Source organism: Berghia stephanieae, chromosome 8, assembly GCF_034508935.2.
Source record: "Berghia stephanieae isolate SIO BIC M18660-M18661 chromosome 8, UCSD_Bste_1.3, whole genome shotgun sequence".
NCBI classification, from domain to species: domain Eukaryota; kingdom Metazoa; phylum Mollusca; class Gastropoda; order Nudibranchia; family Aeolidiidae; genus Berghia; species Berghia stephanieae.
Genome location: NC_088367.1, coordinates 18,041,453 through 18,063,744, shown reverse-complemented (window position 1 = coordinate 18,063,744; position 22,292 = coordinate 18,041,453). Strand labels below are relative to the sequence as shown.

The 22,292-nt window shown below is 33.8% G+C and overlaps 1 protein-coding gene across 1 annotated transcript in view; it reads left to right on the top strand.

Moving 5' to 3' along the window:
- Nucleotides 1–21,316, top strand: part of LOC144978299 (uncharacterized) — a 21,470-nt gene extending 154 nt beyond the window's left edge. Inside the window, exons 2-15 of the mRNA XM_078924156.1 lie at nt 4,214–4,324; nt 5,985–6,116; nt 6,402–6,530; nt 7,240–7,300; nt 8,641–8,729; nt 10,179–10,301; nt 11,101–11,265; nt 11,949–12,080; nt 12,664–12,798; nt 13,117–13,177; nt 15,202–17,315; nt 18,563–18,705; nt 19,022–19,279; nt 21,096–21,316. Of these exons, the coding sequence (XP_078780282.1) occupies nt 4,214–4,324; nt 5,985–6,116; nt 6,402–6,530; nt 7,240–7,300; nt 8,641–8,729; nt 10,179–10,301; nt 11,101–11,265; nt 11,949–12,080; nt 12,664–12,798; nt 13,117–13,177; nt 15,202–17,315; nt 18,563–18,705; nt 19,022–19,279; nt 21,096–21,314 (3,872 nt within the window). The 3' untranslated portion in view covers nt 21,315–21,316. The remainder of the gene's footprint in view (nt 1–4,213; nt 4,325–5,984; nt 6,117–6,401; nt 6,531–7,239; nt 7,301–8,640; nt 8,730–10,178; nt 10,302–11,100; nt 11,266–11,948; nt 12,081–12,663; nt 12,799–13,116; nt 13,178–15,201; nt 17,316–18,562; nt 18,706–19,021; nt 19,280–21,095) is intronic.
- Nucleotides 21,317–22,292: the final 976 nt, after the last annotated feature.

The following is a 22,292-nucleotide window of genomic DNA, read 5'->3' as shown; positions in this document are numbered from 1 at the left end:
AAACAAAATATCTTATAAGGACAGCAATAACGGTTTCTTCTTCTTAACTCTAGAGCAAGATTGGGGCGACTGACACAACTGACTGGTTCTAACTCTAACAATCAGCTCTTCTGTTTTGCCGTAATGTCACAAATCACAAAACTTTTCTGTCTCATCCAGTACTGATAGGATTTTCAATTTATACCCTTCTGCTTCTCTCCAAATATAACTGAAAAATGATCTGCTGTAACCCTTGTCATCGAATATTTAAGTGAAGGATTTTCTGAGAGAAATCTTTTTCCCTTGAAGAGTGAGTGATGGCATTTAGTTTAGGATTAGCCTTAGGACTTAGGATATATGGACGGAGGATACACGAGATAGAAATAATGAACTTTTCACATTTTGAAGCAATCCATTCATTCATCATATCTCCTGGTCTGGGGCTACCCATATATATCATGTGCGTGTGCATTTTCACTATTTTCAGCTATTCTTCAACATGCTTAAAACATTTTTGTCTGCTGCTCATGACTGCCACCACTAAATTGGCAGTTGGTAAACTGGATTGAAGTTTGTGTGTGGGTGTGCAGTATAACCGAACTGTGAAATGTCTGACAATTTTCAGATTCCCAAAACTATTGTCACAATCTTCTTACTAGAGTCTATTTTCTTAATCAATTTGCACTTGATGTTGGTCTATTGACTTAAAAATAGGTACATAGAGTCACTCTGCTCCTTACCTCTGCCTCAGGCTTATGACGGATGTCAACACAAAATATGCTCACCCATCCCAAAAATAAAACCAATGTCACGAAACAATGAGGTCATTTGTAGAACATGTGGCTCAAGAGAGACCAGTTCGAGAGCTTGTACAATCTCAGTTTCTTATTTTGAATTGACATCAATTTCTCTCTGCCAGGTGTTTACCCCATACCGACCAGTCGATGCAAATTTTGCCCCAAACTGAACTGGTCAGTATCGTATACTGGCCGCCTCTTTTGAGTGCCTGTTAATAAACGTTTGTGGTGCTACCGTCAGGTCAAAGTACTTGTAGCTTATACCGACATCCTTTTAACTAAATTTATTGATGATCCCTTCGTGTCATGACTTTGTTTTGCAGAAAAAAGCTTGTCTTTCGGCTTATTTGATTGCTCAGGTGATAATCTGGCTATCAATAAAGGGAAGTAGAATGACGTTGTCAGATCGTGGAAAACAAAAGCTTTTATCGGCTGCGCACTGATCGAGATGGAGACAAAACAAAGGGGATTGTGCATGATTAAGCCTCATTGTTGTAATTAATGTGCAATTCGATAAATTGGTTATGTTGCGACTCAACTCACACAGCGGTCGGTATGACCCAGCAAACAGTAAGGGGCAGAATGACTCTACTTTCCATGAAAAAAATCCAGACAACTTTTATGGCTGCCACTTAGAGTCCTGAGTTGAAGATGATAGATTTATTCAGAGTTCAATGCTCATTATAAATGCGATGGTCATTCTGTGTATTGCTATGCATCATAAGCTGTTGAGATTGTGTTTTCTTATTTGTTTGTTGTTTTGTTCTTTGTTTAGAGCAATTGTCTTCTGTTGTTTCAAACTTGATTCCATTAATTATTTTGTCTTTTGTAGATTGTTTTTTTTAAGGTGCCAACACTTTATGGCGAGACTGACTTTCAGGGTTCAGTTTGGTAAGGATTAAATGTTTCAGCTGTGTGAAAGATTGCTATGAATTAAAGATATGTCGTTGCTCACAATATTAGAAAGTTTCCAATTACAAGTGTAAAAATTTATTGCTTTATCTGCAGCATCTCTTTCAAGAACGGATATGAACAATGTAAATCTTATTTTGTGCACTTTGTGGTCTTGTGGTATGACACTCGTGGTTAGACTAGTAGGTCCCTCCCTGGTTTGTGTCCTGTGGACAGAGAATCTTTACTCATATTCTCTTTGAGTACCCATGGCTGGTAACAGCGTTGTCTTTGTCGAAAATATTAAAATAACACCCAAGAGGCATCATGTTTTGTCCTATAGCACTTTGAGCACATTTAAGGGGATGTTGCATTTTACATAATTTTATTGGGTTTTTTCTTGTTTGTTTTTTTTTTTTGTTTTGTTTTTTGTTTTTTTTTTGGGGGGGGGGGGGGGGGGGGGGGGGGGGGGTTGGTGACATCCTTGCGATTTCAAAGTTGTTCTAGTCCCTGTGCATTTGCTGCCAGTTTGTAATTAATTTTGTTTCCATGCTAAGTTGTCATGGAGTGGGAGGTTTCTTTCTGGTATTAATACCATTGATTAATCAATTTGCAAGTGGAGCAAACTTTTGTTTTAGTACCTGGCAACTTAGCTATCCGGTTGCTTATTCATCAATCTATGGGAAATAATCATTGATGTTCCTGCATGATATTGTACAACAAGCCAGGTTGTTTCCCTTGATATAAAACTCATTGAAAAGGAAGAGTAGGGAAGTTGTCTTCAGAGGTCAATATGATAAGAGAAAAAGAAAAATATTTCTTGAGCTTGTCGGATTTGGTCTTACTTAAAATAAGTTACCTCCCCACCACTATTAGAGATTATCTTCCCATTGACAAAATGTGACTTTTGTACAAGCTGTGCCTATTACTTAAATAAAAGGGAGTAAGGTAGCTGAAGGAGTGAGGTTTTTCAGTGTAATTTTGAGGATATTGGTCTTGTTTTGTTTTTTTCTTGATCATTACGACTACAATAATGTTCCTCAGTTATGCACCTGGTAAAAAAAGTGGGTTATTTGATGAAGAAGTGGATTATTGATATTGGATGGGGTTTTTCATTAGTTAAAAATTCTGTTTCACATCAGGAGCAGGTTATTATTTTTTATTTCCTTGATTACACTGTCCCTGCGGTTTTTTGCCATTTCAAACGCCAAAATTTGCCATAAAAAATGGTAAAATTTGCCATCAAAATAGAAAAAATTTGCCAAAAATTTTCTGCTAGTTTTACAAAAATCAAACAATTAAAACAACATGTACGGTAAAAAATTGACACAAACAGGGCATTTTGTAGAATATTGATGTCACAACATGTCAACATGAATTTATTTATATTTTGAATGGTTTGAAATAATAATAATAATAATAATAATAGCCATAGTAATTAAGTAAGTAAGTAACAAAAAAGAAGGAAGTAATCAAAATATTTTATTAACTATTTAGCTTCTTAAAATTTGGGAAATCGAAGTGAACAATCGCATAAAAATTTACAATTTGAAAAACTAATTAAGGAAAGGAAAAAAATAATTATTCACAAGGAAAGAGAAACAAAATCCATTTTCCAATGGGGGCACATTAAATTTGTATTCTCTACGTACTATCCAATTTTGAGCATTATTATTATTGCTTTATATTTCAATATAGGCCTAATGGGTTTTTGAATGAAAAACATGGGGAAAAAAGGCGAAAAACACAGCTTGGGATCTCCATAGCCTAGGCTAGGCTATAGAGGTGGGAGGCTAGGCCTAGACATGTTTGTCCGTTATTTAGTGCCAATTTTGGATGCTAGCATTGAAAGTCGCCGTCTTTTCACAATTTTTCATAGCTTTTGTTGTTTTTTTAAAGCAAAAAATCGTCAATTTAGCCAAAAAACGGCGAAAATTGCGGCTTTTTGCGGCCAAATAAAAATTTGCGGCTTTTTGCGGTCAAGGGTGAAATTTGCGGCCGCAAATTTGCAATTTGTGGCCGCGAAAAACTGCGGGGATAGATTACAAAAAAAATCAAGCATAAATCACATGATTATCACTTCGAGCTTTATCAAATGCAAGTCTAAATCACTTTATGTTTGTGTTCTTGTTTACAATTTTAAGTCTGCTTTGTAGTATCAAAGGTAGGAATGTGCCAAGTGCCTTTTGTATTGCAATGATAGTATTTTATTAATGAAAACATGTTTAGATCTAAAATGTCATTTCAAATACATGGAACTTGGGCTTATCCCTATTTCTGAAGAATATTAAATGTAGCTAATGTTGCTATTGTTCTTACCCTTCAGATAGGACCAAAAAAATACAGTCTGCCACATTTTACAGACCCATTCACTGCTGGATGGAAAGGGGGATCAGAAAAATTATTGACTTCACCCAAGATCGATACAGTCCCTTGTCTTTTTTTTTTTACTGATCTTTCATGACGACCTCCCTTCCCATTCTCCTTTTTGAGAAAAACAAAAGTTTTGCTAATATGATTTCTTTCTTTTTTTCTTTTTTTTGTAGAAGTACAGACGGACATCATCACATTACTTGAAAACATAAGATGCCAAACAGATAATCACTGTAGTCAGAGGCAAGCTTTCATTGCTTTGACAACAATATTGAATTTGGGAGGTGAGTGAATAATTTCTTTAAAAATTTAATTTGGCTATTCTATATTCTTCAGTTGAATTCGGATGTGAAGAGCTCGGTTCCAATAAGACTTGGGGTTCAATATGAATATAAAAATTCATTTTTCTTATTATTTCTGAATACTATTGTTTACTTATGATAACTATTCTTTACTTATGATAGTTTTTTAAAATCAAAATATGATAAAAAGAGGGCTTAGATTTTTCTTGAACCTGATTTGTTGAACGTGTAAACAATCTTTAGATATAAAGTTTTAGGTTAATTGCCTTTTCAACACAATTTAGATATGTTTGAAGATGGCACCTTCATTTTGAAAACAACATAGACAAACTTTTAAAACTGAGGAATCAAAAAATAACTTTTCTTCCGTGATATGATACAAATACATAATAAGTCGTATTACTACACCCAAAGGAATAGTTTGTATTGTATCCCATTTCCAGTTTCTTGTAACAATCTGCACCCAAACAGTGAATTATTTGTCATATAGATATATGCAGAGATAATAAGCAATATCCCATAGAGAAGAGATATGGCCCTCTGCAACTTCTAAATACAAAACCTTTCAGCATGCTAGAAGAACTACAAAAGTCGAGTACCCTCATCTTTGATATACGAGAAGAAGACGAAAAAACAATATGCTTTTAATGCTCCATAAGAACATTTTAAAATAATGATTATATCATTTTAGAATACAACAATATGCAGATTTATAAGTAGTTAAAATTCAATGAGCATCTTAAGACAAGTTCAAAAGAAAATTCATTAGATAAATAGCATACTGCAAATTGTAAATAACAAAAAAAGTTTAGAGCATATTTCATAAAAGAGTTTCTTAAATACACATGTTTGTTGAAATGATTGTAAATTGCAGCGAAGGTAAATCGCATTGCTAGACAATAAGTTTCAGGACTGAGTCGACTGCACCATATTCATATCAATTTCTAGAAATAAATAATAATGTGAAGTTGAATGTAAGCTTCAATTTAATTACAAAAACAGATCAAATGGACTTTTTGGGTTTCCCCTTTATCAACAAAACAGGATGAATGAAACACCACAGATGATGAAACGATTGGTAGATTCATCTTAACTACGCCACTACCATATCGTCTCATTCATCTGTGGTGTTTCATTCATCCTGTTTTGTTGATAAAGGGAAAACCCGAAACATCCATTTGATCTGTTTTTGTCATAGACAAAATCTTACAAAATATTGCTAACAGTGTTCACAAAGATTGTTGTTAAAACATTGTTAATATTTTGTACCAAATTTAGATTTTTAATTGATCTTGCCGTACCATTCTGGAAAATTGCCTTGAGACAGTCAAAGCCGGTATCACTTCACTAAGATGAAGATCAGAGGAAGTCTAAATAAGTGGACACCAGCTGAATATTTTTTAAAATGAGAAAACAACATAGACGTTATCTCAGTTTCTTCAATATAAATGTTTATTAACAGAAATTATTGCTGGCTATTCTTTAGATGGAACAATTTTTTGCTGTTAGAATTTTTTTGGCAAATTTTATCTCACCCGATAGCCTTTTTATTGTTGTGGGGAGGAGCCCTTGATGGAGACAGGGTCCTAAAAATTAATGATATCAAAGAATTAAATTGCAATATATTTTTATTTTCATCCAGAGGAATATCAAGATTATTTCAGACAAGCAGGAGGAGTAGAAGAAATTAAGCAACAGCTGACTGATGATCGATATGAGTTATCTATGGTCGCACCTGCTCTGTTTTGCTTAGCCTGTGCTATAAAAGATAATGGTATGTAAAAATAGGCAATGGGTCCAGCTTTATAAGTCTGGGTCCTGCTTAACCACTCCAACTATTGAACAATACGGTGTATCATTCGCTGTAAACTTTGTATCTTTTTATGTTTTGGAAAGTTAGGTTTCTAAATTAGATATTTAAAGACTGTTCAAGTTATCAGATATTATACAATTCCTTTAATCATAAGATGATATTTCTCATAATGATCGAATTTTGAATCATGTGAATGAAATGTCATTACAATGAGTTTTGAGATGCCTCCATTTTATTTTTTTCCAGTGACCTCTAAAATGGATGTGCTTTCAAGAGATCTCCTGTCAATTCTGCACCAGCTGCTTTTCTCTGTTCGAAATCAGGAATGTCTTCAATCTGCTGCTTTCTTTTTGGCTTGCCTTGTCAATGGAAACGGTTAGTCTTTTTATCTGATTTTGCATTTAGGAAGCATCATCTTTACCTCAAGACACTAAGTATTATATAAATATTAATTTATGTACCTACTATATGCAATACAAATTCAACAATTTTACTAGAAATTACTGGAAGTAAATCTGTGGCAAGTCAGGAACTTTTTCACTTCCTATATGTTTTTCATTTAGTTCTGTGTCATGTCTTAAAATAAAATGTATGCAAATATGAGATTTTTAAAAGTTTTTTTATGTTTTTTTGTTTTTTTGTGTTTGGTTTATTTTATTTATTTGCTGGAAATTGTGCTTTAGATAGCATTAAGAACTTTCAGGCAGCATTCTCTATATTGTGTTATTTGAACATATAGCCTAAATAAAAGGTGTGAAGCAGAAACATGTACATTTTTACTGTTCATCCAAAAAATCTTTTGATTCAAGTCAAGGTCACTGAAAATGTGAACGTATAGTTTTACTTTTGGAATGGTTTACAAGACATTATGGTGGTTATTAGTAAAATATTTTGTAAAAATTATGTCAGATCATTGAATACCTAGCATGGGGTACAGATTGCACCTTACCTTTGCCAGCCAATGCAGTACCTCTTTTAATAGACATAATGGCCTAAAGGTTCAACTAGAATACTATGTTTAAATGACTTTATTTTAACTCTTTTCATTTTTCAATTGATTTTATCACAATTTTTTAAAAATTAGTGAAAGGTCAGCACTTAGCATATGAGACCAACTGTGTGGAAGATCTTTTGACGATAATGAAGTAAGTTTGTTTCCTGTACTGTATAATCATAATTCTAGGAATGATTCATGCATTTTGCTTATGATTTTTTTTTTCACAGTGTATACGTCAACATTGAATTGATTCCTATCCGTTGTTCACTATTTTATGGTCTACCTTGTGACTGAAAAGTGGACATCATCTACAGAGCCATAAAGTTCATGGAGTCGGAATTTATCCCAGCCTTTATTGCATTAAACAGAAAATTGCAATTGGTTGCCACCCTTTGGATTGGACTTTAGGATTAATGTATGGCAAAGTACTTTCCACCAGTTTTAACAGACTCCTGGATGGACACAGGGGTCAGAAAAAAGTCTTAACCACTCCTGATACAGATGCCAGTCCCAGTGCTCTAACAACTGCACTATTGGGGCCCCCTTGTCATGGATAGATATTACAAAAAAATAATCTCTCTGAATTGATTATAGCAGAAAATAAGTTTACTATCTCTATCCTTTATCAATTCATGCACTTTGTTATGAATTTTATCATATTATTTCCGACCTGACTTTTTATAGGTTGATTTCCTTGGAAAGTATGTTTATGTGATATTATTTTTCATAAATATTATTGTGTATTTGTGTATCTACCCTTTTCATCTCTATGATGAATTTCTTCTTTTTTTTTTGATGATAATAACAATTTGTTCCTTGAACTTGAACTAAGATTGTTGCTTCTACTTCTAATGGTTACACAACAATGTGATGACGATCTATCCAGGCGATTTCAAGTACTGTCACAAACATGCCTGGCAACTGCAACACAATGCAGTTTTCCTCCAGATACTCTCCGGACTGTCACCACAATTGCAATGGGGTTAAGCTGCCAGAACCCAGTGGTGCGGAGACACTGCTGCTCTGGACTGTAGTATGTTGGCTGCCTCCCAGTGTCTCTCTTACTGGTGTAGAACCTTAACATCTTTTATCCCAATTTAGAGAATATACCTTCCCTCAAGGAACCATATTCTTCCAGATCAACCTCCATCTCTCAGCTATGGTGAAGCAACTTTCTCAAGGCTATACAGCGTGTGACTTGAAAGCAGTATCTTTTCTGTATGCCCTACTGCCCCCCCCCCCCCCTCATTATTTATGAATACTGGTGGAGCCAAAAGTTTTTCGAGCCCTATATTCTAAAGATTTTTTAAGAGTTCTTTTATTAAGGTGCAATAGAAATTTCTCTATTTAATTTTATCCCATGAATTGTGTGCCTTTGTAATTAACTTGAAGTTACTACTTACAGGCCATGAATATTTAACTCAACCTCATTGTTGTTTCCCTTTGTCTTTATTTTCCCTTAATTTTCTATTTATTTTTGTGTCCCAGAGAATTCGTACAAAATGTATGTAAGGATGAGAAACAATGGCTGACGATTTCAAGAAGTGTTTGTGCCTGTATTAATAATCCGCAAAATGGTAAATTTATTTTCTTCAAGCCATAATAATAAAAGTTCTAGAATTGATTTTGGCTGTGGAGTAAAATAAAAAAAAAAAAAAAAAAATTAAGGGAAAACTGGAAGAGAACTGATTGTTGTGCATGAGTGAATGAATATGATAACAAATATTATGTAGCATTCCACTTATACAAGGCTTGACTGAAAAGTCTTGCCTGCTATGCAATATTTTCTTAACTTATTGAAATGACCTCAAATTTTGAAACAATTTTGTTTATTACATCACATTTCAAATCGCCAACAACTAGCACATCCTTTGTCACATCTGCAAGGAATTTGCCGAAACCATTACCCATAATTATTGAATGTGGTTGAAAATGTCACAAAATAAGAAAATTGATTTCAAACAGTGTGTTTATTAAGTTTTATAGTGCTGTAGGGCATCACCAATAGATATCAAGAAATGTTTGAAAAATGTCTACGGTGCTTCTGTAGTTGTGAATACTGTGAGGCAGTGGATTGGAAGATGGAATGGTGGCAACCCAACAGAAACAAACCTTCAAGATCAATTTCGCTATGGTCTATCCATCACTGTTCAAACATTCAGCATCAGGTGAGAGTAGTTGAAATAATTCAAGAAAACTGTCGCATTAAACAGTAAGGCATTTCAAAAGTCGTTTGGATTTCTTTGGAAAGAGTACTACATCTCACTACAAAAAACTGTGTGCCTATTGGATTGCTTGCAGATGGTTCAAAGGAAAAGATTCCGAATTTTTCTCTGACAATTGTAACAATTAATATATTGGTAGCACACCTGTTTTGATGGAGATGGCATCATTTTGAAAAGTGAAGGTGGCATTCTATAGCCGAGACCCTATACTTTCATTTGGTGTATAATTTTTATTTGTAGAATGATTCATTTGCAGTCAACCTTTGAAGTATATTAATAAGGACCAGAAACCTCAGTTTTGTGAAAATTAAGACACCTTTTCTTTTAAATTTTAACAAAGCCCTTAAAACCACTCTTTGTATTGGAAAAAAAAAATAATAAACGTAACTAATTTTACTGAAATGTTACCCTCAGTGCCCTTAAAATTTGAAATTATTTGAACTCTGCTAATTATAAAGTGTCGCACAATTTTCAACACCTACATGTAATTGTTAATGAATAAAAATTTCACCTCTATTTCTCACAAATGTGCTTTTAATTCTCATCTGCTGAACGAGTATGAAAGGTGCCAAAGCAAGAAAAAAAATACAAGAAAATAACCATCCCAAAAAATCAGTCGACCTCAACTGGGGACTGGTAAGACGTGCTACCATTGACAACAGTCGAGGTAGACTGATATTTTGGGAAGGTTTTTTTCTTGTATTTTCTTTCTTGCTTTGTCTGGCACCTTTCATTCTCACTTGTTCAGATCTTTATCATACACCAGTGCCTGATCCTTAATTTCTTTATTTTAATTCTCAGAAAATAATCAACGCATCAGCAGCTGCTTGATTCCACACATGCTAAAGGTGGTTACAGACTGGTCAGATAAAAAGATAGTGCAACATGCCCTTACAGTGCTTGGCCAGGTCATGCATAATAATGGTTTGTCTTTCTGTATTTATTTTTGTCGTTATCCTGAAGACCGATAAAAACTATAATTAATCAGTTTAATCATATCAATTAGACATTTAGATAAATCGACACACTCAAAGAAAAACCCTTTTGAATATTTACACAACAGGCACCCAACTCAAAATTTGTCAAACTTACATTTGCTCTTACACGAGCAAAGATTGGAATGCACATCCAGAAACTTTTGAAAATGCTATATACTTTGGCATATCATCAGGCAATAAGGAGTGTCAAAACACTTTCATTTTAATTAGGAGTGCTGTTCAGATGCAACATTATTCTTTCCAATAGATACCACATTAAAATTTACATACTAAACAAAGAGAAAAGAATAAAAAAATGTTACTGAAGCCATTTGTTATTTTTAATCTAACTTGCAGAACACGTAATGAACAGCAATTAATATGGTAGTATACCAAGTTTTCTAGATTTATTAATATGTTAAAATTGTCAAATTTATGGTTATTAAAAGGCAAAGTTAATTGATCCTTAAAAGGCAAAGTTAATTGATCCATTGGAATTTCATCACCTATATCTTGGTACTCATCTCTTGTCTTTTATTAATTTCAGGTACTTTAGCCAAAGACAGTGAGCTAAAGCGACAATCATCACTGAAAGTCTTTATACTCCAAATTACATATTGAGACAATTGAATAAAAATTGTTTTTAACTCATATCTTTGTAGACTGTTGCCTTACTTAGAGCATTTTCTATTAGGGTGGGAATATTCTAACTATATTCAACCTTTCCCTTTTCTGAACCAATTTAGCATCCAACCAAAAACGTTTCGGATCATGCGGTGGAATAGACATATTGACTGGTCTCATCACAAAGTTGGTATTCAAAATTTTAGTAAATATTGATGGACAAATAACCTATTGGGACGTATTGATATCTGCAATCACTGCTTTGGATTTTGCCGTAGCTGAGAATGGTAAGTTGTTCTTTTCGTCAGTTCCTTGTTTTATTTTGGAGGGACTAAAGCTCCCCTTATATTTATTTATGTTTGTTTACCCGAGGACAGATTTTTTTCTTTTTCTTTTTTTTCATGCAATGTAACTAGAAATTCTTGTTTCCAGATCAGAACACTTATGTTGAGAGCAAGCTATTACAATATAGAGGATTTATGACTGTTGTTTGAACATCTTATTGGTCGACACTGTCTGTCTGCCTTCTCTAGTTCAATGCAATTGATAACTGATTGAAGTATAATCTGATTTCAAGTGCTTCGTCATGTAAAATTATGGTCCAGGTAAGTAGCTTGATTGGCAATCCAGTCCAGTAATTGGCATTCAGCCACCTCCTCCATGAACGTTGCGATGCAGTGTTCATTAATCAACAGATGTCGATCATATGTGATTGGTCAGTTTGCACAATCCAAGAGACACCAATCCAGCCCTCATGGTTTTACAAAAACTATTGTTTTTAATCAAGTTAAGGTAAGTCTTTGATTGGAATTTAATCTCGCCGCTAAATCAATATTAAGTGCAGAGCAATTTGGAAATAATATTGTTTACCTCCGTCAACCATTTTGAAATTTTTAACTTATTGAGAACTGCTAAATCAATATTTATTGAGTGCATGTAGATACTGATTTTTCAATATTTCCATCATCAGAGCTTAATGCAACACATGCCATCAGGTTGGGATTGGTGCCACAACTTCTTAATCTCTTCCAGCATGACCAGATGTGTATGAGTGATATAAGATTCCCTCTTTTGACTTTGGCACATATTATGGAACATGCAGGTAAGTGAGATGATTAACATAATTTGCTTCATTTAATTAATCTATAAATCTATGAATTATATGTCATGTTATGCTGTTAATGTTTTGCTTTGATTTATTTTTGAAGCTTGCTTGTTTTATATAATTATGGAGAAAGGAAAAAGGCAAGACTCTTCTTCTTCTTCTTCTTCTTCTTCTTCTTCTTCTTCTTCTTCTTCTTCTTCTTCTTCTTCTTCTTCATCATAAACCGACTGAGTCAGTCAGACAGCATTACAATTGATATTGCATATCCAAAAAAGTAAAAAATAATAATAATGATAAAAATATATGGTACCTTCCTGAAAATCTTTAGTGCATCTTTATAGGTGTCAGTATTGCTCTGAAGCTTGGTAGGTAAGATGTTCCATAAGTGAAACATATTCGGGGAAAATGAGTAAAGATGACAGTCAACATTTGATGGAGAAATCTTAAAGAATGATAGATATCCTGACTGACTAGTTTGTATTTTACCTGACTTCATTTGGTATTGATCTATTGATATTTAATCTCTATTAGGCCATATAATACTACTAATACTGTGCTCTCCATCATCCTGCTTATTCAGACCTGTCAGGCGACCCAGCAACTATGAGTCAGTGCCAATTACTGATGATAAGATTTTTGACCGAGACAGAATCATCCTTAGACGATGAGATATTGAAGCTGATCAAGTATATTCTGGCACTCTGTAAGAAAAAAGGTATCTGTGGTTGTTAATCTCTAGACAAGATCTTGTATCAAGTTTTCTGCATCCGCTAAGATCACCAGCATACGGATAAAGCGCCCTTCTTTAATTTTGTCAGAATACTTATATCTTGTAAATAAATCAATGTCAAAAATCACAACTTCTTCGAAGTGAATGATCTGTATTTTGTATTTAGCTTTTTTTCTTTTTTTTTTAAATCTGCCATTTTTATTTGACTCTGAATCAATCATATGGATGATTTCATTGCATTTGCTCAGAAACGTTTTTGATTATCTAACACAATAATTCACAATTTCTAAAATTCCTTAACAGGCGTTTGCAATGAAAGCGAAAGGCAGCCAGAATTGCATGGAATGAATGCAATTTTAAACAGGTAAATATTGCAAAATGTTTGGATCAGAAAAAAAAAATTAATTAAAAGGCATTTTGTATGTCTATATATTCTTTTTGCACCATGGGTTCTAGCACATTGAACAATCTACATATAGTGCAGCAAGTTTTCCTCATCCTTGCTCGGACAAAATATTTAAGACGAGTAATACGTGAAAACAAGGAATATGGGAAATTTGTTCAAAGAAAATATGGAAATTTATCAATATCAGACATTAAGATTTGCATGAGGAATCCATGAAAATGAGGAATAAGCGGACTAGGAATGCATACTGTATTGTAGTGGTAAGGATATTTATGAATCTTTATCCATACCATGTAATGGTACAGATTAATTTCCCTTTTGGCATTGATTGCTGAGTTAACTTACTGTTCCTGTTGTACTATTGGTGGTTTTAAGAGGAAAATGGGTAAAAATATAATAACTGCGAGGTTAGGAACAAATGTATGAGGATATTTGCTCTGGTTCAGCAAATAAAACAGTGAGGGGAAGTGGAATAAGTTCAATATTGCATGAAGTTCAAATTATCACGTTCCAAGTCCTTTATCTCCTTCACATCCAATCTGTCCATTCACAGGGTGTAAAAATTGAAAATAATCTATTTTTTGTAGCAACAAACTTATGGTTTGGTCAATACACAAAATGATAATCACAGGATGCATGCCAAGGTTTCTCCCTATGTGATTCATGGCTGTTCATCTCGATCTTGTCTCAGTTCTTGACTATTGTTGACAGACTGTTGTGGGGAACTCCTTTCTTTGCAGCGATTTCCTTCTACCATCCTTTAGTCAATATCTTTCCATGATCGAGTTAGACATTTTGATTCTTGATTCGGTTGGAAACGAGGATGTTTAATTTTGTTAGATTTTTGTATCAAGCATCAGTGTCAACTACCGATTATCATCATATCGTATTGCTAAACATTTCTCTTTGGTAGAGGTCAGAAGGAAAAGGTAAATTAATTTATCTTAAAGCTTCAAATTGTAAAATCCTTTATGAGAATTTAGTTGGATGGATAATAAAAACGATGAAATGCAAAAAAACGAAAATCACACAGTTAACGATTTTTCACCTTTATTCGCACTTATCTCAAAACTTGCCCATGCGACATCCGACAAGTTTTGCCAAATCAGCACACAAATGAAGTTGAATGCAGACTTCATGCAAACATTACTTTATGTGGTTTATAAAAAAATCAATATCTTTTTTATACAAAGCGGGTGGTTGGATGGGAGCATCACCCTTGAATCATATACCTATGATTCGCATGGGTGTACGATCCGATAGTGATGTCGTTTCTTCTTCTCTTTGCTAGCCTATCCTGCTTCTTTGGTTTGTGATTGTATTTTTGACAGGGGATATTTTTTTTCTGTAAATCTTCTGCCTGTTTGTTCTTGGTTTTTATAATTTAGCTTATGATATCTTTAGGTTATGATTTTGATTTACATTTGTACCATTTTTGTTAGATTGCTTGTTTTTTTTGTTTCAGCGGTCTCTCATATAACCTCAATTGTGTTGGAAGAGACCTAAAGCAACAAACAAACAAAAAATTTTTTATACAAAGACACAGCACAACAAGGGCATGTCGTTACTTTATTCTCATCACATTAACTAGACAAAAGTAGCATTAAGAAGGCAACAACCATAATTTGTATTGTGTATTCTGCTTAATTATTCTTATGGTCTCCATAAAGACATTTTAACGATCTTCTTCTCAATAAGGTTTCAGGTGTTAACCTTTTTTTTGAACTGTAAGAAGTTAATGATTTTGAAAAGGATCTCCAACACATGTGTCTTTTTTTTTTTTAGGGAAAACACATGTTACATATGTAGTGTAAATAATAAATAAAAAAACATGCTGATATTAGCATCCTTAATTATGTACCTCCAACTCTCTACCCTTATATTACCAATGTATATTTAAATATAACTTTCATTTCACTTTCTAGTTTATTTATTTAAGTATTTGCCTGTGAAATTGTCATACATTTATTAAATCATTTCAGATCAAAGGATTTTCAAATGAAAACTGTCAACGGAAAGCAACAGCCTGCTTTCAATAATTTGCATAGAAATCAAACCGCTGAAGATAGAATGATAAATAAGCTACATAAACAAAGTTTTAATAGAGAGAGCAAAAGGGAGAGATATGATTATCAAATTATGTCGGAGCAGTCACCATTTCTTGAAAATCAGCAACTGCAAAACATTTCAAACTCTATTAATCGTTACTATGATGGGGGAAAACATCTGCAGAGCAAACCAAATCAATTTGAAATGTCTCCTAACCAAATGAGACAAGAAAATTCAATTGATTCTCAAAATAGAGAAAATTATAATAACCATCTGGGGAAAGATGTCGACATTGGACAACCTCAAGATATTGATGATAATGATAACCAATCAGATTCAAGTTTTCAGAAGCATTTTGTAAATATGAGCTTGGGTGATGTTAATAAATTTATGACCGGAATTAAAGATGAAAATTCGTTGATTCCTAGGATGCTGGCTCTAATGGCATTGCAAGAAAAACAGATAGAAATGTTCTCTGAAATTCAAAAAGTGGTTTCAACCAAAATGCCTGGACAGTCCTCTGAAAAAATGACACCTCCCTCACATGAATACATGGATAAAAGCAATGACCTCTCTCTTCCTTTTCTTCAGTCATACCCAACACAGCTTACTCAAAGCTCAGACAATTTAAGAATTCGTCAGATTCCAGAGCTAGGAAGCTATCACCAACATTTACAAAACATATCCCAAGTTACAAATTCCAGTAGATTTAGACTTGAGACAATAAACAATAAATACGGAAAGCTACCACCTTCTTCGTTTTCACACAAAAATGATGAAATAACCTGTGAAGCACATGCCAAATCTCAGTTGAATAGATCAATGCAGTCTTCCAAGTCATTAAACATACTTTCTGTTTGTGAAACAAATTGTGTTGGCGCAGAAAGGAAAGAAAATGAAATATCCTTTGTCAATGACAAAGCAAAAAGCAGGAATAATGATATAAGACAAAAGTGGACTGACTGTCTAAATCATGCTGATGGAGTTGATGTGAATTATCATAATGGTGAACATGATAAAGACCAAGATGATAACATGAGTGTTCTATCAAGCAGTACAATTGACTATACAAAATCCTTACATTCAAGTAATGACAGAACAGTTGATAAGCCCCATGAGAAAAGTAGAGGTGATTTTTCAAAAGATGATTACTTTGTTCGCAAAAGTCAACATGAAATCTCTAAAGATCATAACAAGCAATCTTTAAATAAAAAAGTGTTAAGAGATTCAAACACTCATAAAGAAATAGGTAATTGTAAACAATTTTCTAAATCTACAGAAGCATTCCATGCAAATAATCACCAAAACTTGACTAAAACAAGAGCGATGGCTCATAATATCCGCAAAGTCAAATCCATTCCAAGCATCCAACTGACTACTCAAGCCGATATCCTTGAAGGAGTGACTTTTCCATCTTCCTCTTCTTATCTATTATCCCATAACCACTTGAAAAAACAAAGTAAGAGAAAAAGTAAAAGTCCTGAAATGAATGAGGCATTTGAAAGTGCTATAAATGCTTTATCGATATCCAAAGAAAACTCCAGGCATGGGAATCAAATGAAAAAATATAATTACAGTAATCCAAAAAGTCCTATTGTTGAATTCGACCAAGCTTCAAAAGCCGTGAATAATATGGATAAGGCTGGAGTTAAGGATTCTAAATCTTGTGGTGGACCAAAAGATGATAGTGATAATAATATAATTGAAATTGATGATGACTACCAGGAGATCAAACGGTCACATAACCCGTACACCCATAAATCGTTGCATGAGTTGAAAAGCAAAAGTGAATGTAGGATGAATGTCAATCGTCACATTTCTAAAGCAAGAAGTTTTGCAGGGTATGAATTGTATGGCAATGAAGCGTCGACTCTTAGAGCAGGTAAAAAAAGAGAAGTGAGAAAAGAAAATATGATGTCGCCAATCTATTCACCACAACCAATACAGACTGTCAAGGGAAAACTAGCTCAGTCAGCCACTCTAAGCAATGCTAGTAGCATGAGAAAAAAATTGTCTAACTCTCCTCAGAGAAAGTTGTGTAAAAAAGGTAAGAGCTATTCATAATTCTATATTATAGTTTTTCATTTATAATCTAAGGATACATTGAAAAATCTACATGGCTTAATAGATAATGTTAAAATTCATAACTTAATGTGTCAGGCTAAAGTGCTCCAAAATTTTGCAAATTAAGATGGTGGGAACAAAACGTTGTTGTTAGAATAAAAATAGAATTCAAGTACCTTCAAAACTTTTGAATGTCCATCTTGACAATGAACAATGGAACCCATGTATAACAGGTCCAGATATAGCAAGGACCCGGTTATTAAAGGGACTATAAAATACCTGGTTTTTTTTTTTTTCTTTCTTTGTCTTTAGTAAAATTAACCAACTAAAGCAGGACTTTTAAGAGCCCAGTCGGTTATTACGGGCACAAAAACACAATATCTCCAAATACAATGCATTAGCCCACATTACGCTCAGGTAAACCTACAGCTAATAGCAACGCCAATGGCATAGTTCGTGAATGTTCTGTGTGTTTGTGTAGGCTACTTACTACTATACAACATTATTTTCATTATAACTGGGGCCTTGCTACACGCAGACAGTGTGTAGCACAAAACATACACACACAAAATGGTCAGCTGAAAGTATAAGAGTAAGAGAGACTACAAATGATAAAAAATGAATTATGCGAATGGTATTCTTTATTTTGCATCATTTGTGTGCATATTCCAAGAAAGTCTTCCACAATTATAATTGCTTTACATTTCCATATAATTTTTGTTTGAAGCAAGCAATGATTCAGGTAGTTACATAACCTCTATCTGGGAGTCTGGATAGCTCAATTGGTAGAGCAGTTGCTTCACACGCAAAGGGCCCGAGATCAATCCCGGGTACAGTCGTACTGTCCACACTGCAGTGATTGGATAGCTGGATCTGTTAGATCTAGCGGAAAGTACTTTGCGATAGACTAGCGTCCTATCCAAAGGATAGCAAGCAATTGCTATTGTCCGTTTCACACTATAGAAACTGAGAAAAACTACGGGTCCATGGGCCTCATAGCTTTGAAGGACTTCATAACCTCTAAATTTAGACCTTTTTAAAAATTTACCCCAATATTTTCTCTATATTACTGATACCAAGATTTGTTTCTCAATAGAATTACCTGATTATCTGTTTAATTTATAGTAATTGAGCTCTGCATATTGCATGGAGCTTGCAGACATATTTATACTCCACGAAATTTACTATATCTTACTTTTAAATATTTTTTTTTTACTGATATGGAAAAAGAGGAAACAAAACAAGAGACATCACAAGTACATAATGAAAACAAGATATACCAGAAAGATGTCTTAAGGCCTCATTCAAAATTGAAAGATATAAAGGAAGACAAGAAAGACATGTATGCTTTCACATCTTGCTCTGAAATGGATGTGAGTAGAATTTCAATCATAGCAGAACATTGTGCACTTTCCGCGGCAAATTTAAAAACCAGATTGCTCTTTAAGATTTTATAACATTTTCGTTAACAAATATTTTGCAACACAATATAATTATAATCCTTTTTGATAGTTGTTTTTTACAAGTGTTTTCCTATTATCTCTTGGTTACTACTAATATGTCAATTCTCCATATTTTTTTTTTAAAAGGAAAGGAAAATACAAAAACTTTTTCTCTTTTGCCCATCTCCAATGAATGCATTTTTACAGATCTTTTATTTTTCATCTACTAATGATATTCTACTCCCAGGTTTACCCATCTACTCCAGAGTCTGATATTTCCAACAGGAGCCTGCTACGCACTGTTAGAAAAAGACTTCAACATTTTGATTACAACAGCAATGCTAGTTACAGACGATCTCGAGTCCCTTACAGTGACCAAGAAGTTCTGAACTTGAGACATGGCGTGGCTACCTTTGGGACTAGATGGAAACAGATTATATCAGTTTATCAATTTCATCCTTCACGTACAGCTGTTGACTTGAAGGAAAAGTTTAAAAGATTGATGGTGTGTAACATTTAAGAAATGCTTGTGTGCCCATAAAACATTTGATTAATTTATTTTTTTCAATGTTGCATGAAGTTCCCAGAATACTGTTGTGTTTTAATGATGAAGTATCTATTATTTAAAACACATTTATGTGCTAAATTATGAGTTTATGAACAGGTTTAATCAATGGATACATAGCTGTAATAATGTATATGGTAAAATGGATTTGGCATTTTTTTTTTAACTTGAGCTTTTATATAGTGCAATATGCACTAAACATGCTCAAAGTCAAAGTGCTTTACAAGAAGTCCCTAGCCAACAACAATATTTAACATGTAGGACAAGACGTGACGACTGTTAGGCGATTATACAATTTTTTTCTGGACAGAGACAACGCTGTTAATGGCCAAGTAATCATTCTACACCTGAGTTCAGTGAGAGAATGTGAGTAAAGAGCCTTTTCCATGGACTCAAACCCAGGATCTTCTGATCTGATGGCAATCATACCACTAGACCATATAGCCGCACAAAGATAACACTAATGATTTATTACCATTTTATCGGCATTTTACAATATCTATTTGTCTTTGTAGGTAATGTTTGTTCATAGAGCTCAACAATGCAACAAGTAACATTCGAGTACATTAATGCAAATCCTAGTCATCGTCAATGATATTTATTGGCTTTTTTAAAAAGAAAAATGTGTATCTTATAATTTTATAATTTTCATTTACGATTTTAAAACTTCGCTCTCACTATGCATGGTTTGGCGTGTGGCTTTAGCTTTTCAGCCTCACCCAAGATGACACTGCTAACCATAATCCCATCTTACCATAAAGGGAATGTTTTATAACATTAAGGATTATTTTTACAAATGTCAAATATTTAGGATTCAGTTTCTTGCTTGAACCAGGGGTGGAGGGGGGGGGGGGGGGGAGTACCTACAAACCAAGATAGACTGTTCCAAAGCATCTTGATCAACCTTTAATTAAAGTTTCAGAGATATTTTTTTTAAAACTTTGTTTCCAGATATACTGGCACAAATTCTCAAACCGTCGACATTGAGTCTTGATTCGGAAATTTAGATTCCAGTTAAGGAGGCCTCAATTCCATAGTTTCTGCTTTTTGTGAAAATGGATTTTAAAACTGCATTGGTCAAATCATTTGTTTGTCTCATTACTACCATTTTCCTTCTTATGAATTAATTTGAATAAAGACAATAAAATATCATTTACAGCATTAATAGCCAGGCGGTATATAATGTCAAATCTTGTCGAACAAGTTGTCTCGACAGGATGTGTGACAAAGATACAAAATTTTGACCCTGACTGTTATGGCCTTGGATTCCACTCAACCTCAGTGTGAACTTGGCTATGAGATACACCAATAGGAATCATGATTCCATTTTAATATGTCAAGATTTTGTGATTAATTCTTGCATATTCTAATTCCTACAAACCAAATCTGTAAAACAAAAGCAACAATGTGATATATACTGTGTAGACAGGATAGATCATCGTGGTACTTTCATTAACACTGACACATGCCCGAACCAATGACCCCTGTGCAGTTTTTGAAATGTAGATTTTCAAAGGTGTCAATTAGATAGTCTGATAACTGTTACTTTAGTAAAAAGCAAGAGTATTAGTATAAGGCAGAGTTATGAATAGTAAGCTAGTACATTAAAAGAACTTACAAAGTGATGTTTTTGGTATGACACGAAATTTGGTTCCATATGACCAATGTGGGGATGACTAAAAGCTTTTGAAGGGTGTTCAGCAGGCTGAAAATACAGATATATGCTTTATAATTGTGCATTTTTCTTTAATTTCAGAAACCTGCCAAACCAAAGAGCGACAAAAGTGATAAACAGTGTGCATCACTTCCCTTTTCTATAGATGAAATCAGAAGATTAAAGAGGGGAGTGAAAATGTTAGGACACAACTGGAAAGCAATCTTAGCTGGAGAAAAATTCTTGCCTGGTCGCACACATCAGGATTTACGAAATAAATGGAGATCTTTGAGTCAAATTTTGTTCAACAGATCGTATTAAAATGTAATATTTTCTTTTTTATTTCACCTGACAATTGCTTAGTTGTTGAAACTATCTTTCTCCATTTTAAAATCTCTTCCCCCTCTCTCTCTCTCTCTCTCTCTCTCTCTCTCTCTCTCTCTCTCTCTCTCTCTCTCTCTCTCTCTCTCTCTCTCTCTCTCTCTCTCTTCTTTTTAATTAATTTATTTTTTCTGTGATACCTCAATAGTTTGAGATACAAAAAGTACGTAATTACAATTACGTTGGTACAATGAAACACTATCAAAATATTTTTGTTGGAGACAAATCAGATGTAAAACATATGGAAAAGGGGTCAAAGCCCATTAACTTTAACCTACCTTCTCCTATGACAATATTATGATTGGGTTCTTAGCCAGTTATTGATGGTTTAGGCTAAATGCTCACCAATTCTGCCATCCAAAACAATCGTACCAACACACAAATCTTTGTGTAACTCTTGATGTTGATTTTAGAGAGAATTTAATTAAATTGTCCAAAAACAATAATAATCAATTTCTTTCATTCTGTAAGACATCAATGTAAAGAGCTAACTCCAAAAAGTTTTATGGGCGGGCCAAAAAACGATGACAGAGTCATCTTTTCTTCTGTTTTAATTTATTTTCGTGTTTGTGAAATTTTGATAATTTGTGGTTGGAATCAGTTGGTACAGGATTACCCTTCCCCCTTCTCCAATATAGCTACATGCCAAAAGGTACCGTCCACTCCTACCATTTGATAGCCAATCAAGTGCAACAGCTCTTTTAGTTGCCAGGACCATCAGTGTCTTAAGCTTGTGATAGTGTTATGCACTGGTCATGACCATTTATAATAATGGTATTTTTCTGAATGCTTTTGCTTTTTTTTTTTGCTTTTTTTTTTTTGCCATGAAAAAAATACCCAAAGTTACAGAGAACATAGGTATTTGAAGAGGCATTGTCATGTAATGACAAAAAGATAAAAGAAAAATTATTTATTGTA